Genomic DNA, 17,166 nt, shown 5'->3' with positions numbered 1-17,166 from the left:
GCTTGTTGATCCTGGCTCATGCTCCTCCGACCACTGGATTCCAACAGTGCTACACCAGTACCATAACAAAATTAGACTCGAATATATAAAACCAACCATTATAAACCTTCATTTATTTTTAAATATTAAATTACCAAAATAAATGTCCTAGTCCATTCAGCGTTAGCTGGATGACAACCCACTAATAAAAACCACAACATAACAGAAGAACTACTAAATTAGACCGGATGGGAGAGATGCTTTGGCTTCTTCTTCACAAGAGGAACAGCTGCCTGGACCATGAGATGAGCTTTATAAGCAGACTTTCTGCTCAAACTGCTCTCCACCAATCCAGTCACATCTCACCAGATCTGCCTGGTAACAGAGATAACCTGAGAAGATTCTAGAAAGGGGAGTACAAGAACACCCCCTATGGGGTGCAGAAAATACCAACAATTAAAATAAAGAACATCATTGGAATGTCCTAAAACATCTATACATTTGTTGAACTTATATAACTAAAAAATAATCTAAATCAGTTTTATTTTTTACAGATGACTGTACCGGAAGCTCAGAGGGACATCCAAAAGCTTCACATGTTAATGCAGATGTTTGTAGTATCATTCAATATGTATACAAGGAAAAGTCCAATATTGAAGATATACCCTCCACCCCTCATATTCAAAATGTATCATCTGATTCATCAAAGATTTTAAAGAGAACACGTTACAGATTGGGTGTTAAACATCTAAAAGCTCCCATAGGCAAAAAGCCATATTTATGTTCAGAATGTGGCAAATATTTTTCCAAGAAAACAGGTTTGGCCAGACATCATAGAATTCACACAGGGGAGAAGCCATTTTCATGTTTAGAGTGTGGGAAATGTTTCACACAAAAAACAATTCTTATTCATCATCAAAGAATTCACACAGGGGAGAAGCCATATTCATGTCAGGAATGTGGAAGATGCTTTACTAATAAATCAGGTCTTGTTAGACATGAGAGAATTCATGAAAGAAAGCCATTTTTATGTTCAGAATGTGGGAAATGTTTTAAACAGGAATCACATCTGGTTAGACATCATAAAAAACACACAGGGGAGAAACCATTTTCTTGTTCAGAATGTGGGATCTGTTTTAATCATAAGCATAGTCTTATTGGACATCAAAGAATTCATACAGGAGAGAAGCCATATTCATGTTCAGATTGTGGAAAAAGTTTTACGATAAAATCAGTTTTGATTAGACATCAAAGAATCCACAGAGGAGAAAAGCCTTATTCATGCTCACAATGTGGGAAATGTTTTACCATGAAATCAAATCTGATTAGACATCAAAAAAGCCACACAGGTGAGAAGCCATTTTCATGTTCAGAATGTGGGAATTGTTTTGCCATGAAACCAGATCTGATTAAACATCATAGAACTCACACAGGGGAAAAACCATTTTCATGTTCAGAATGTGGAAAGCGTTTTACCATGAAAGGAAATCTTGTTAAACATCAGAAATTCCACACAAGGGTGAAGCCATTCTCATCTTCAGAAAGTGGAAAATGTTTTAACCAGAAACCTCTTCTTATAACACAACAAATAATTCACACAGGGGATAATCCATTTTCATGTTCAGAATGTGGGAAATGTTATACCGTAAAATCACAGCTTGTTAAACATAAGAAAATTCACTCACGGGAGAAGCCATTTAAATGTTCAGAATGTGGGAAATGTTTTATCTTGAAATCAAATCTTGTTAAACATCAGAAAATTCACACAGGAGAGAAGCCATTTTTATGTTCTCAATGTGGAAAATGTTTTATTCAGAAACATGTCCTTATTAGACATCAAAAAATTCACACAGGGGAGAAGCCATTTCCATGTTCAGCATGTGAGAAATGTTTTATTGGGAAATCAGATCTTGTTAATCATGAGAGAACTCACACAGGGGAGAAGCCATTTTTATGTTCACAATGTGGAAAATGTTTTAATCAGAAAAATGTTCTTATTAGACATCAAAAAATTCACACAGGGGTGAAGCCATTTTCATGCCCAAAATGTGGAAAGTGCTTTATCCATAAGTCAGATCTTGTTATTCATGAAAGAGTTCACACACGGGAAAGTCAGTTTCATGTTTAGAATATGGAAAATGTTTCACTTTTACATTAGATCTTGTTAAACATCAGAGAATTTACAAGGGAAAAGCAACTTTCAAGTTTAGAACGTGGAACATTTTATAGCTTTATATAAAGTCTGATTGGACATCAAAGAACTCACACAGTTATGCAGCGGTGTAACGCAGTCGGTTTGACAGACTGCTAAAACGCTATGTGGGCGGTGGGCGCTTACGGGGGGGGGAGTATGGAGGGAGCACTGACTGCAGGGGAGTAGGGTGCGGCGATTTCGCGGCCGGCAGCGACGGGCACAGTCCTTTCGCGGCCGGACTGTGCTCGTTGCTGCCGGCCGTGACCAATCAGCGACTTGGGATTTCCGTGACAGACAGACAGACAAACAGACGGAAGTGCCCCTTAGACGATTATATAGATAATTTCACGCTCATTGATTATGCATTGGAGATGGAGTTTTTTTCTATTACAACACCTGTAAACAATGAATGAATAAGCAATTATTTGTACACAATAATTGTTACATGTACATTTTTAACTGACTTAGGCTACTTTCACTCTAGCGTCGTACGACGCACGACGAATTACGTCGTTGCGACGTACCGACGCAAGCAGTGAAAGTGCCGCACAACGGGGGCAGCGGATGCTGTTTTTCAACGCATCCGCTGCCCCATTGTGAGGTGCGGGGAGGAGGGGGCGGAGTTCCGGCCGTGCATGCGCGGTCGGAAATGGCGGACACGACGCACCAAAAAACGTTACATGCAATGTTTTTTGGTGGCGACGGTCCGACGCAGCACGACGGTTGCGACGTGTGTCAATGCGTCACACTGCGTCGCTAATGCAAGTCTATGGAGAAAAAACGCATCCTGCAAGCACTGGGAGGGATGTGAGGCAGTGGCCGGTGTTAGAACAGTTTTTCTCAGATGTGGAGAGAACTGTCTTGTGTGAGCCGACCCTTAGACCCCCTTCATGTCTGTGTTTCAGGTACATGAGGCTTCTATGTTTTTCTCGGATGCCACATGTACCAATTACAATCTATGGTGCTGCACACATGTCCGTGTTTTTACATCAACCATGTCTCTGTGCTATACACAAGGAGACATGTGCATTTTTTACCAGCAGCATGTATGACAAGAGCCAATACAATCTTATGAATCTGTGTAAAACATGTAACGCACATGGATGGCATCTGTCTGCTGTCCGTGTGCTGTATGTGTTTAACATTGCAAAGTATAGGAGAAGCTTTCTTAAGCCTTACCGGAAAAAAACGGACGTCACATTGAAAGCACACTGATGACTCACTGATCCAAAATACTGATGACACACTGTGCCAAAACACTAATGGCACACTGATGACTCACTGATCCAAAATAAATTTTTTACCGGTACCGGTATTACATGGACGCATGAAGGGGGCTTAAAATTGAGAGGCTCGGGAATGCTTTTTACTTCATATGTAGTACAGAATATTACCAATGCAAACAGATCTTGTGTTCTAGTCACATTGTGGAACTAATAAATACAATTTTTAATACAAAATTTAAGTGTTAATATTAGTCATGTATTCTAATAAAAACAATGAAAAAATCTAAATGAATTTGCTATTGTCATTATCATACCGCCTGACAAAGTGTCACATTAATCAGAGGTGTATCTATCTTTTCCGGCACCTGGGGAAAGAATTCAATTTGGTTCCCCGCTCACCTCTCCCCCACTCAAGCGTTTTGAGTAGTTGTCATGTGACCACTTATGTGATTTGCATACTTACAGTAACGTGCCGACGAGCTGCTTTTCCTGATTCTCAAGGTTCAGTGAAAAATTACAGCCCGTTTCACCAAGAGAATCCGGAAGTATAAAAATTGCATATGAGTGATCGTGAGACGACCGCTCAAACTGGCAAGCAAAGCCAAGTCCTGACCTTGAGTATATTACACGCTGTTAGGATTGGGCATACTACACTGCTTAAAGGGAATCTGTCCCCAGAAATACTGCTGTTAATCTGCAGGTTAATAGCATTATTATGCTGCCTGGAGCCTACACGCCTACTAGAGAGCAAGACCGGGCAAGTTGCCTTTGGATCATGAATTGGGAGAGATCAGACCTGAAGATATCTTGAACCCTTCCAATGCCCATGGAATCCAAGAGCGTCAAGAACAGTATCAGACAGTACAATAGTGTGATGCGGAACATCTGAACAAAGCAATTGTGAGAATATAACAAACATGTGCCAGTGAGGCCACTGCAAGCTGGAGACCGCTTTCTAAAGCGCAAAGCCAGGACCGATAAACTGGATGATCAATGGAAAACAGAAACGTACACCATCTGTACCCAAGAACATCAGGATCATAAAGTCTACCGGATCACAAGAGATGGAGGGAAAACGTACAAAGTGGTTTCTTACGATAATCTTAAACTGAGTCTACCCCAACTATATCAAGAAGAAAGACCTGATTGGACTGGATCTCCTAAACAACGAGAAAAGACAAGAAATGCCTACTGTACTTGGTACATTCCCTGACGGTTGAGATTTGGAGAAGCTGTAGTATTACCTACTATGGTCTTGAATCAAGAACCCCCAGCAATGGCGAATGCTCAGGAGCCTGCCATACCCTTGCTAATTCTCAAGGTTAGAAGACTCTTGCCCAATACATCCCTATTGTCCTTGTCCGCTGCTCAGATCGCAGTACCTGAGGTCAGTTACATGTTAGACACAAACAGTAACTAGAAAACTATGTACCTCTCCTGTATATGTAAGCAAGACACCAAACTAGTATTAGAAATGTAAACGTCACTGTTCACAACTTAGTAAGAACTTTGCTTTCTCACTCTGTATAGGGTGCTAAGGGGTGAGCATGAACTGTACCTATATTATTATTATTATTTATTGTTATAGCGCCATTTATTCCATGGCCCTTTACATGTGAGGAGGGGTATACATAATAAAAACAAGTACAATAATCTTAAACAATACAAGTCATAACTGGTACAGGAGGAGTGAGGACCCTGCCCGCGAGGGCTCACAATCTACAAGGGATGGGTGAGAATACAGTAGGTGAGGATAGAGCTGGTCGTGCAGCGGTTTGGTTGATCGGTGGTTACTGCAGGTCGTAGGCTTGTCTATACACCCTGTCTTGTCTATACCTATACACCCTGTGCCTATGGATTTGCCTTTTCGGAGGCTGGCCCAGCTACACTCAGGAGCCATGGACTCTAAGCTGGCCTTCCTCTTCCAAGACTTTCATTTCAGTGGGTGTCGAAGCTCCCATGCCTGCTTTATTGTATTTCTTATGTTTACCATACATATAAATGAACAAGTTTCTCATGTGTTCAATGTTTATAATTTATGCTGTTTATGTTACAAGTTAGACTCATGGATTAGCTAAATTTAAGGGTAAGTTCACACAGGGCGTTTTTGTTGCTTTTTTTTTCTGCAGCAAAGCCTGATCTTGGCAGTAAAGAATCTGCGTCAAAAACGCAGGTTTAGGTGTATTTTTGGTGCGTTTTTGGTGTGTTGTTTTTTTCTCTTTGTCCATGCTAATGTCCTTGTATTTTCAGCAGCAAAAACGCAGCAAATAATGATACCTACGTTTTTGCTGCAACACCCATTCAAGTCAATGGGTGATAAAACGCAGCAAAAACACTGTAAGGGTGCGTGTCCACGGTCAGGATGGCCGGCGGTATCGCCGGAGCGGTGAAGCCGCTCGGTGCTAAGCCCCGCCCCCTTTCTGGGACGCGTTGATGCCGGATGTGTACTGTACACATCCGGGATCATCGCACCCCTCGCCATAGGGCCCTGTGATATTACTTGCGGCGACGCAGCGTCGCACGGACATGCTGCGATCTGAAAAGACGCGCAGCATGTCCGGAGTCGCAGGGCCGCCGCGTGCGGGTTTCCACGCATAGTGGACACGGGATTTCAAAAAATCCCCTCCACTATGCTGGAACATCTGGACGCTGCGTGTTTGACGCTGCAGCGTCAAACACGCAGCGTTTACTTACCGTGGACACTCACCCTAAGGCCGGCGTCACACTTGGCGTAAGACAATACGCCACGTATTATACGTCCGTACTACGGCCGTAATACGGAGAAATGTTCCCAAAATATTGATCCGTAGTCAGGGTGTGTCAGCGTATTTTGCGCATGGCATCCTCCGTATGTAATCCGTATGGCATCCGTACTGCAAGATTTTCGCGCAGGCTTGCAAAACCGACATCTAATGGATTTATGTGCTCAAATGTTCGGGAAAACATATATACAGTATATATATATATATATATGTCATTGAGACACATATATATATATATTCTGTATTTAGATTTCATTCAGCGCGATATCTGTGAAAAGCCGGTAATTCAATTGCCGGCTTTTCATTTCTCCTGCACAAACCCGACATGATATGAGACATGGTTTACATACAGTAAACCATCTCATATCCCCTTTTTTTTTTGCATATTCCACACTACTAATATTAGTAGTGTGTATGTGCATAATTTCAGCGCTGTAGCTGCTAAAATAAAGGGTTAAATGGCGGAAAAAATTGGCGTGGGCTCCCGCGCAATTTACTCCGCCAGAATGGTAAAGCCAGTGACTGAGGGCAGATTTTAATAGCCAGGAGAGGGTCCATGGTTATTGGCCCCCCCGTGGCTAAAAACATCTGCCCCCAGCCACCCCAGAAAAGGCACATCTGGAAGATGCGCCTATTCTGGCACTTGGCCACTCTCTTCCCACTCCCTGTAGCGGTGGGATATGGGGTAATGAAGGGTTAATGCCACCTTGCTATTGTAAGGTGACATTAAGCCAGATTAATAATGGAGAGGCGTCAATTATGACACCTATCCATTATTAGTAAACCTACAAAAAACCTGCTGAGTTGCAAGATCAGGAACCAAGTATAGACAAAAGTTCACAACCAAGCAGAAGAGGTAACCAAAACACGTAATTTTATTAAGATAACCTATAAATAAAGTAGTACTGCATACGGACAAAATAGGTGAAGGCGAGGACGTGCAGCTAGTGCCACCAGCAAAACCAGGTGTTAATAAATGGCTGGAGGCAGACACAACACATTCAGGCAGCCAAGCTCCACACCTACGCTGGGGAATGCCCAAGAATGAGACCCATGGCACACAGTGATGCAGCTAAATAACTGGGACCTCCAAGTAGAAAAAATAAAAGTTAAAATAACTCATAAGAACATGGAGTAGACCCCTAACCATAGTGTGAAATCACACATGTAGTATAAGATGACAAAATCACTACGCCAGGTCAAAGGCAGGGCATAAAGGTGTAACTAGACCCGGTACCTCCACGTCTAAGGGAAAATGTATGCATGCTGAGGATGGTAGGAGACATTACCTTGAGACATGGTAGTAACCGGGCACCAGCGTGGTGTGGGCAGGAAGGAACCTCGACGTACGTTTCGCCTTAGCAGGCTTCGTCAGGAGGCGCCTCCTGACGAAGCCTGCTAAGGCGAAACGTACGTCGAGGTTCCTTCCTGCCCACACCACGCTGGTGCCCGGTTACTACCATGTCTCAAGGTAATGTCTCCTACCATCCTCAGCATGCATACATTTTCCCTTAGACGTGGAGGTACCGGGTCTAGTTACACCTTTATGCCCTGCCTTTGACCTGGCGTAGTGATTTTGTCATCTTATACTACATGTGTGATTTCACACTATGGTTAGGGGTCTACTCCATGTTCTTATGAGTTATTTTAACTTTTATTTTTTCTACTTGGAGGTCCCAGTTATTTAGCTGCATCACTGTGTGCCATGGGTCTCATTCTTGGGCATTCCCCAGCGTAGGTGTGGAGCTTGGCTGCCTGAATGTGTTGTGTCTGCCTCCAGCCATTTATTAACACCTGGTTTTGCTGGTGGCACTAGTTGCACGTCCTCGCCTTCACCTATTTTGTCCGTATGCAGTACTACTTTATGTATAGGTTATCTTAATAAAATTACGTGTTTTGGTTACCTCTTCTGCTTGGTTGTGAACTTTTGTCTATACTTGGTTCCTGATCTTGCAACTCAGCAGGTTTTTTGTAGGTTTACTTGTCGTGGCTTAGAGGTAGGCCCTCTAGTGGCTTAGAGGGCATTTTTGGTTCAAACCTATCCATTATTAGTCCAATTGTTTGAAAGGGTTAAAAAACACACACACACACACACACACACACACACATGATTTAAAAGTATTTTAATGAAATAAACACAGCGGTTGTTTTAATAATTTATTGCTCTGTCAATCCATTTCCAGGCCCTCGCTTGGCAAAATAATAAACGCACAAGATACATACCTTCTGATGTCAGATCACGTCCAACGAGGTAATCCATCTGAAGGGGTTAACTAATATTACAGGCACGAGCTGCGATAAACCACTCGCTCGTGCCTGTAATCCCGGGGTGCTGAAAGGAAAGCAGAGTGATCTATACTTACATTGAGTCGCGGTGATGCGCCCCTGCTGGATGTTCTCATGAACTGCAGCCTGGGAACTTTTTCCCACGCTCCAGGTCATATGAGGACATCCACGAGGGGGCGCATCACCGCGACTGAAGGAAATGTAGGTCAATGACCTACATTTCATTCATTCGCCGGGGAATTACAAGCACGAGCACACCGCTGCATTAGCAGGGCTCCTGCCTGTAAAATATTTTAACCCCTTCAGATGGATTACTTCGTGGGACATGACGGTTCAGCTGAGGGTATGTATCTTGTGCGTTTATTATTTTGCCAAGCGAGGGCCTGCAAATGGATTGAGAGAGCAATAAATTATTAAAACAACCGCTGTGTTTATTTCATTAAAATACTTTTAAATCATGTGTGTGTGTGTTTTTTTAACCCTTTCAAACAATTGGATTAATAATGGATAGGTGACATAATTGACGCCTCTCCATTATTAATCTGGCTTAATGTCACCTTACAATAGCAAGGTGGCATTAACCCTTCATTACCCCATATCCCACCGCTACAGGGAGTGGGAAGAGAGTGGCCAAGTGCCAGAATAGGCGCATCTTCCAGATGTGCCTTTTCTGGGGTGGCTGGGGGCAGATGTTTTTAGCCACAGGGGGGCCAATAACCATGGACCCTCTCCTGGCTATTAATATCTGCCCTCAGTCACTGGCTTTACCATTCTGGCGGAGAAAATTGCGCGGGAGCCCACGCCAATTTTTTCCGCCATTTAACCCTTTATTTTAGCAGCTACAGCGCTGAAATTTTGCACATACATACTACTAACATTAGTAGTGTGGAATATGCAAAAAAAAAGGGGATATGAGATGGTTTACTGTATGTAAACCATGTCTCATATCATGTCAGGTTTGTGCAGGAGAAATGAAAAGCCGGCAATTGAATTACCGACTTTTCACTAACACCGAAGCGTATTTCTCGCAAGTCACACTGCTGGTCCGTGTGGAATCCGTATTTTTCTCGCCCCCATAGACTTTCATTGGCGAATTTTTTGCGCAATACGCTGACAAACGCAGCATGCTGCGATTTTGTACGGCCGTAGAAAGCCGTATAATACTGAACCGTAATATACGGCTGATAGGAGCAGCCCCATTGAGAATAATTGTGCCGTTTATTTTGCGAGTTTTACGGATGTAATTTCTGCGCTCTTACGTCCGTAAAACTCGCCAGTGTGACGCCGGCCTAAGAAGTGACATGCTCTATGTCCAAAAAACACAGCAAAGCACAAAATACTGATCAAGCAAAAAACCAATGTGTGTGCATGAGATTTCTGAAATCTCATAGGCTTTGCTGGTACTGTAAAAAGCAGCTGAAAATTAGCATTAAAAAAGCAGCAAAAATGCCGTGTGTGAACTTACCCTAAGGAGGAGGGAGTGTGGCACCCTGGAAAGTCAGGCATCACAAATGTCTGTGAATTCTCATGGTGTGAGAAGCTGGCTCTTCAGCCATTTATACACACACACTTGTAATTAGCATAAGGGCCATTGTGAAGTCTGGTGGGTAGCAGCTCCCGCAGGAGAACTATCGAGCCCAGGAGAAACAACCCTGCTCCTCTGGGATTGGGTGGTGCTGGAGATTAAAGGGAACCTGTCACCTGAATTTGGCGGGACCGGTTTTGGGTCATATGGGTGGGGTTTTCAGGTGTTTGATTCACCCTTTCCTTACCCGCTGGCTGCATGCTGGCCGCAATATTGGATTGAAGTTCATTCTCTGTCCTCCGGAGTACACGCCAGCGCAAGGCAATATTGCCTTACGCAGGCGTGTACTATGGAGGACAGAGAATGAACTTCAATCCATTATTGTGGCCAGCATGCAGCCAGCGGGTAAGGAAAGGTTGAATCAAACACCCGAAAAGCCCGCCCATATGACCCAAAACCGGTCCCGCCAAATTCAGGTGACAGGTTCCCTTTAAGGAGGCCAGCCAGTATCTATTTCTGTGGTTGCTGTTGAGACTCGAGTGAAATATGTGCCGCTGTTTGAGACATAGTTGTTCTGTGTGGTTCAATAAGAGCCCAACTGCCAGACAACGTCAGTTAGGGATCAGAGGTGAGAGGTCTGGATATGTTCCTTGGTTGTCAGAGATGGGAAGAGAGCTGAGTTACTTTTCTATAAGCTCTAAAGATAAAAAGGGGAAACACTGGCGCTACAGGCAGTTGCTGGTGAAGAGACAATTGCTTGCTGTAGAATAACTGCTGGTGAATACAACAGGTTCAATGTGGACCTGTTAAATAAGCAGTATAGATACTTGATAAAAAAATATATATAGCATTCACCTGCGCTGTCTACATTACATAAGCAAAAAATAAATGTGTGTAGTAAAGTGGATATAAGTTCAAAAAGCACTTACTCATTAGATCATCATTGATGATGAGGTAGATTTTTTTATAAACCCTTATAGTTGCTGGTAGAATCTTTTTAACCTCTTAATCCCATATGACGTACTATCCCGTCGAAGCGGGGTGGGCCTTAATTCCCACCGACGGGATAGTACGTCACACTGTTTAATGCGACATCGCGACTTAAGTTGCGGTGATCGCATTAAATTTCCGGTCCAGGTAAGATGGCGCCGGAAATTTAAACCCCCCGCATTGGCGCGATCGCCGATCGTATCGATCGCGCCAATCGCAGGGCACAGCGGTGGTATTACCGCCGCTGTGCCCTGCTGTACTGGCCTGGATACTGGGACTCCTGCTGAGCGGTCACACAGCCAGATCCTGTCTTGCTGGGCCTTGTGGTGCTACAGAAGCCTGTAACACCACAATCCCCTGCGATACAAAAGAAGCGAAAGAAAGAAAACCAAAGAAAGAAGAGAGACTACAAAAGGTAAGTGCTAACAGCCCCTACCCGGTCTCGCTTCACCCCCCCATCCCCCCTTCCCCCTCTTTTTGACCCCCTCCGTCCCTCTTTGCGCCGCCTCCGTGCGCACGTTTAGCAGCCGCCGAGCGTTGATTGGTGACGCAGTTCACCGATCAACACTCGTGCTCGCTTTTTTTTCAGCGGCCCCCTTTGCCCAATTCCGTACACCCATCCCGCAGCCGCCAAACTTTGATAAGTGACGCAGTTCACTTATCAGAGCTTGTGCCTGCCGTTTTCCTTTTTTTTTTTCACCACACCTGTGCACACACCCAGCAGCCGCCGAACTTTGATAAGTGACGCGGTTCACTTATCAAAGCTCTCGTGCCTGCCGTTTTCTTTTTTTTTTTCACATCCCCGTGCACTCACCCAGCCGCCGCATCTAACCTTTGCCTTCCTTTTCTTTTTTTTCCTACATCTCCGTGCGCTCACCCCGCCGTGTCTAACCCGTGCTTTCCTTTTCTTTTTTTTCCCCACATGTCCGTGCGCTCACCCCGCCGCGTCTAACCCGTGCTTTCCTTTTTTTTCCCCACATCTCCGTGCGCTCACCCCGCCGCCGCGTCTAACCCGTGCTTTCCTTTTCTTTTTTTCCCCACATCTCCATGCGCTCACCCCACCCCGTCTAACCCGTGCTTTCCTTTTTTTTCCCACATCTCTGTGCGCTCACCCCGCCGCCGCGTCTAACCCGTGCTTTCCTTTTCTTTCTTTTTCCCCACATCTCCGTGCGCTCCCCCTGCCGCGTCTAACCCGTGCTTTCCTTTTCTTCTTTTTTTTCCCCACATCTCTGTGCGCTCACCCCGCCGCGTCTAACCCGTGCTTTCCTTTTCTTTTTTTTTTCCCACATCTCCGTGCGCTCACCCTGCCGCGTCTAGCCCGTGCCTTCCTTTTTTTCTCACATCCCTGTGCACGCACCCAGCAGCCGCTGAACTTTGATAAGTGACGCGGTTCATTTATCAGAGCTCTCGTGCCTGCTGTTTTTTTTTCACATCCCCGTTCGCACACCCAGCAGCCACCGAACTTTGATAAGTGACACGGTTCATTTATCAGAGCTCTCGTGCCTGTGTTTTTTTTTCACATCCCCGTTCACACACCCAGCAGCCGCCAAACTTTGATAAGTGACGCGGTTCACTTATCACAGCTAGGGCCTGCTGTTTTATATTTTTCTTTCACAGGTATTTTTTTTTTCGTTTAGCTTTTTCTTTTCAGAGTAGTTTGCACCAAGCACTATCCCCCCACACTTACACATAGTTACCAATAAAGTACACCCAAGCACCACACTTACAAAAAAAATGTCCCGCTCGTCCCGTTAGTCCCAACAGCGCTATTCAGCGGAGGAGGCATATTCTTTCCTTGCCTCCGACACTGATAGCAAGGGAGAGGATCCCACTTTTCTTTATTTTTCCGATTCGTCCTCATGCTCTTCCCACTCATCTTCCTCCTCCGGCCCTGCGGAACCGCCACGCAGACGCCGCAGGACAGAAGATGAGCCGGCGCCCATCATTGATGATGAAGAAGCACCCATCATTGCCGAAAACGAACCAGCGCACACCACTGCGGACCCCATATGGACCTCACCACCCGAAAATTACGAGCCACTGATTCCTGATTTTGTGGCAGAATCAGGAATCAAGTTTGACACCACCAGCCTCACAGAACTAGACTTTTTCAAAGTCTTTTTCTCTGAGGCTTTCGTCAACCTCATGGTGGAGCAAACTTATCTGTATGCTCGGCAATTTTTGGACCAAAATTCGGGTTCATCATATTCTAACTGGTCTCCTGTAGACACAGTTGAAATGATGCAGTTTTGGGGCCTGGTCCTCCACATGGGGATCCTGAAGAAGCCTGAACTTCGGCAATATTGGAGTGTGGATATTTTATATAACACTCCAGTATTCAGAATGGTCATGACCCGGACGCGTTTTGAGGCCATCCATAAGTTCCTGCATTACAACCATAATGCACGGTGTCTCACACGAGATGACCCCAACTTTGACCGTCTGTTCAAAGTTCGGCCGGTCATCGAACACTTCAACAAAAAGTTTGCAGAAGTGTACGTGCCTCAAAAAGACATCTGCGTGAATGAGTCCTTAATTCATTTTAAGGGGCGGCTCAGATTCCGTCAATACCTGCCCAGGAAGAGGGCCAGGTACGGAATCAAACTCTAGAAGCTGTGTGAGAGTACCTCAGGGTACACCTACAGCTTTAGAGTGTACGAAGGGAAGGACAGCAGGATTAAACCGCTTGAGTGTCCTTCTATCCTGGGAGTGAGTAGGAAAATTGTGTGGGATTTGGTGCACCCACTGCTGGATAAAGGTTATCACCTCTATACCGATAACTTTTATTCCAGCATCCCACTCTACAAATCTCTCTTTGCGGGAGGTACCGCAGCCTGCGGTACTGTCTGCAAAAATCAGAGAGGTCTCCCGAAGACGCTACTTGGGCAGATTCTCAGAAAAGGTGAGAGCAAAGCCCAATGTAGCGACCACCTGCTGGTGGTCAAGTACAAGGACAAAAGGGATGTCCTTCTGTTGACCACCATACACGGTGATGGCAGCGCCCTCAGCACTGTACGGGGTACCTCTGCACAGGTCTGCAAACCGGACTGTGTACTGGGGTACAACAAAAACATGGGGGGCGTTGATCTTTCCGATCAACTCCTCCAACCGTACAGTGCTTTGAGAAAGGCTAGGGTGTGGTACAAAAAGCTGTCCATGCACATTGTACTAATAGCAATGCTCAACGCTTTCCTGCTGTCACGATGTGCACACAACACTGATACGTCGTACCTTCATTTCCAGGAGGTAGTGGTTAAGGCCCTGATGTTTGGCACAAGGGAAGGAGCGGGCCCCAGTACTTCTGGAACTGAAGGTGCACGTATCGTACCAGGCCAGCATTTTCCTGGGGTGGTCCCGCCAACTGAAAAAAAAGGTAAGCCGCAAAAAAGGTGCCAAGTGTGCTACAAAAGAGGAATTCGAAAAGACACCATCTATCAATGCGACACCTGCCCGACAAACCTGGCCTGTGTATGAAGGATTGCTTTAAATTGTACCACACCTCCATGCACTACTAATTTACTTTACAGGAAATAGAATAATTCCAAAGTAGGCACATCTACGTAAGTTCTTTGGGGGTCTACTTTCCAAAATGTTGTCACTTGTGGGGTTTTTTTCTGTTTACGCACATCAGGGGCTCTGCAAATGGAACATGATGCCCGCAGACGATTCCATCAAAGTCTGCATTCCAAAACGTCAGTACTTCCCTTTCGAGCCCCAACGTGTGCCCAAACAGTTTTTTCCCACATGTGGGGTACCAGCGTACTCAGGGCAAATTGGACAACAACTTTTGTGGTCCAATTTCTCCTGTTACCCTTGGGAAATTAAAAAATTGGGGACTAAAAGATCATTTTTGTGGGCAAAAAATAGGATTTTTTATTTTCACACCCGGGCGTTATAAACTTTAGTGAAACACTTGGGGGTTCAAAGTTCTCACCACACATCTTGACAAGTTCCTTAGGGGGTCTAGTTTCCAAATTGGGGTCACTTGGGGGTTTCCACTGTTTAGGCACATCAGGGGCTTGTCGAACGGAACATGACGGCCGCAGAACATTCCATCAAAGCCTGCATTCCAAAACGTCACTACTTCCCTTCCGAGCCCTAATGTGTGCCCAAACAGTAGTTTTCTCCCACATGTGGGGTACCAGCATACTCAGGACAAATTGGACAACAACATTTGTGGTCCAATTTCTCCTGTTACCCTTGGTAAAATAAAAAATTGGGGACTAGAAAATGTTTTGAGGGGAAAAAAATATAATTTTTTCTTTAACGCCCGGGCATTATAAACTTTAGTGAAGCCCCTGGGGGTTCAAAGTGCTCACCACACATCTAGATAAGTTCCTTAAGTGGGGCTAGCTTCCAAAATGGGGTCACTTGTGGGGGGTTTCCACTGTTTAGGCACATCAGGGGCTCGTCAAACACAACATGGCATCCGATCACAATTCCAGCTAATTTTAGGTTGAAAAAAATCAAACGGCGCTCCTTCCCTTCCGAGCCCTGCCGTGCGCCCAAACAGTGGTCCCCCCCACATATGGGGTATCAGCGTACTCAGGACAAATTGGACAACAACTTTTGCTGTCCAATTTCTCCTGTTACCTTTGGGAAAATAAAAAATTTTGGACTAAACGATCATGTTTGTGGAAAAAATATGATTTTTTATTTTCACGCCCGGGCGTTATAAACTTCTGTGAAGCCCCTGGGGGTTCAAGGTGCTCACCACACATCTAGATAAGTTCCTTAGGGGGTCTAGTTTCCAAGATGGGGTCACTTGTGGGTGGTTTCCACTGTTTAGGCACATCAGGGGCTCGTCAAACACAACATAGCGTCTGATCGCAATTCCAGCCAATTTTAGGTTGAAAAAATCAAACGGCGCTCCTTCCCTTCCGAGCCCTGCCGTGCGCCCAAACAGTGGTCTCCCCCCCCACATATGGGGTATCAGCGTACTCAGGACAAATTGAACAACAACTTTTGTGGTCCAATTTCTCCTTTTACCCTTGGGAAAATAAAAAAATTGTTGCTAAAAGATCGTTTTCGTGACTAAAAAGTTACATTTTCATTTTTTCCTTCCATATTGCTTCTGCTCCTGTGAAGCACCTGAAGGGTTAATACATTTCTTGAATGTGGTTTTGATCAGCTTGAGGGTTGCAGTTTTTAGAATGGTGTCACTTTTGGGTATTTTTTGCTATATAGACCCCTAAATGTGACTTCAAATGTGAGGTGGTTCCTAAAAAAAATGGTTTTGTAAATTTTGTTGTAAAAATGAGAAATCGCTGGTCAACTTTTAACCCTTATAACTCCCTAACAAAAAAAAAAATTGTTTCCAAAATTGTGCTGATGTAAAGTAGACATGTGGGAAATGTTACTTATTAAGTATTTTGTGTGAGATATCTTTGTGATTTAAGGGCATAAAAACTAAAAGTTGGAAAATTGCAAAATTTTCACCAAATTTCCGTTTTTTTCATAAACGCAGGTAATATCAAAGAAATTTTACCACTATCATGAAGTGCAATATGTCACGAGAAAACAGTCTCAGAATCACTGGGATCCGTTGAAGCATTCCAGAGTTATAACCTCATAAAGGGACAGTGGTCAGAATTGTAAAAATTGGCCCAGTCATTAACGCGCAAACCACTCTCGGGGCTTAAGGGGTTAAAGGATAAGAGAGAAAAAAAAAGGGCAGATGCTTTTATGTTAATTAAATTCAGAAGTATAGTAGAATAGTGAGATATAGAATTTCTACTCACTTAGGTACTGAATGGCAATATGCAGTTGGGGACCGTGATTCTTTGTCCAAAATTATTACTGGTGTCGTGATGACTAAAAGTGCTTTTTCCAAGGCTGAACGGTTCCTCCTGCTTAAAAGGATATAAACCCTTTTACAAGTGTGATTCTAAATGTCTGTGATCCAGTTCTCACAACGTTAGGGCTGTCTCACACGTCCAGATAATTCCGGTACCGGAATAAATCGGTACCGGAGTTATCCGTGTCCGTGTGCCTGGGAACTCACGTAGGCCATACGTGCGGAGCGTGTGGTACCCACGCGTGTGGTACCCTGCATCGTGCTGAAGCCGCGATTCATATGTTCCCTGCAGCAGCGTTTGCTGCAGAGAAAATATGAATAATAGTGTTTAAAATAAAGATCTATGTGTCCCCCGCCCTCCCACCCCCTGTGCGCCCCCCCACCCCCTGTGCGCCCCCCCACTGTTC

At 44.6% G+C, this 17,166-nt stretch overlaps 1 protein-coding gene across 1 annotated transcript in view; it reads left to right on the top strand.

Annotated features, from left to right (window-relative positions):
• Nucleotides 1-17,166, top strand: part of LOC143803137 (uncharacterized) — an 87,943-nt gene that overhangs the window by 51,603 nt on the left and 19,174 nt on the right. Inside the window, 1 exon segment of the mRNA XM_077281383.1 lies at nt 534-2,027. Within this exon segment, the coding sequence (XP_077137498.1) occupies nt 534-2,027 (1,494 nt within the window).

This window comes from Ranitomeya variabilis, chromosome 1, assembly GCF_051348905.1.
Source record: "Ranitomeya variabilis isolate aRanVar5 chromosome 1, aRanVar5.hap1, whole genome shotgun sequence".
In the NCBI taxonomy this organism is placed as follows: Eukaryota; Metazoa; Chordata; class Amphibia; order Anura; family Dendrobatidae; genus Ranitomeya; species Ranitomeya variabilis.
Note: the sequence above shows the minus strand (reverse complement) of the source record. Positions and strands in the feature narration are given on the sequence as shown.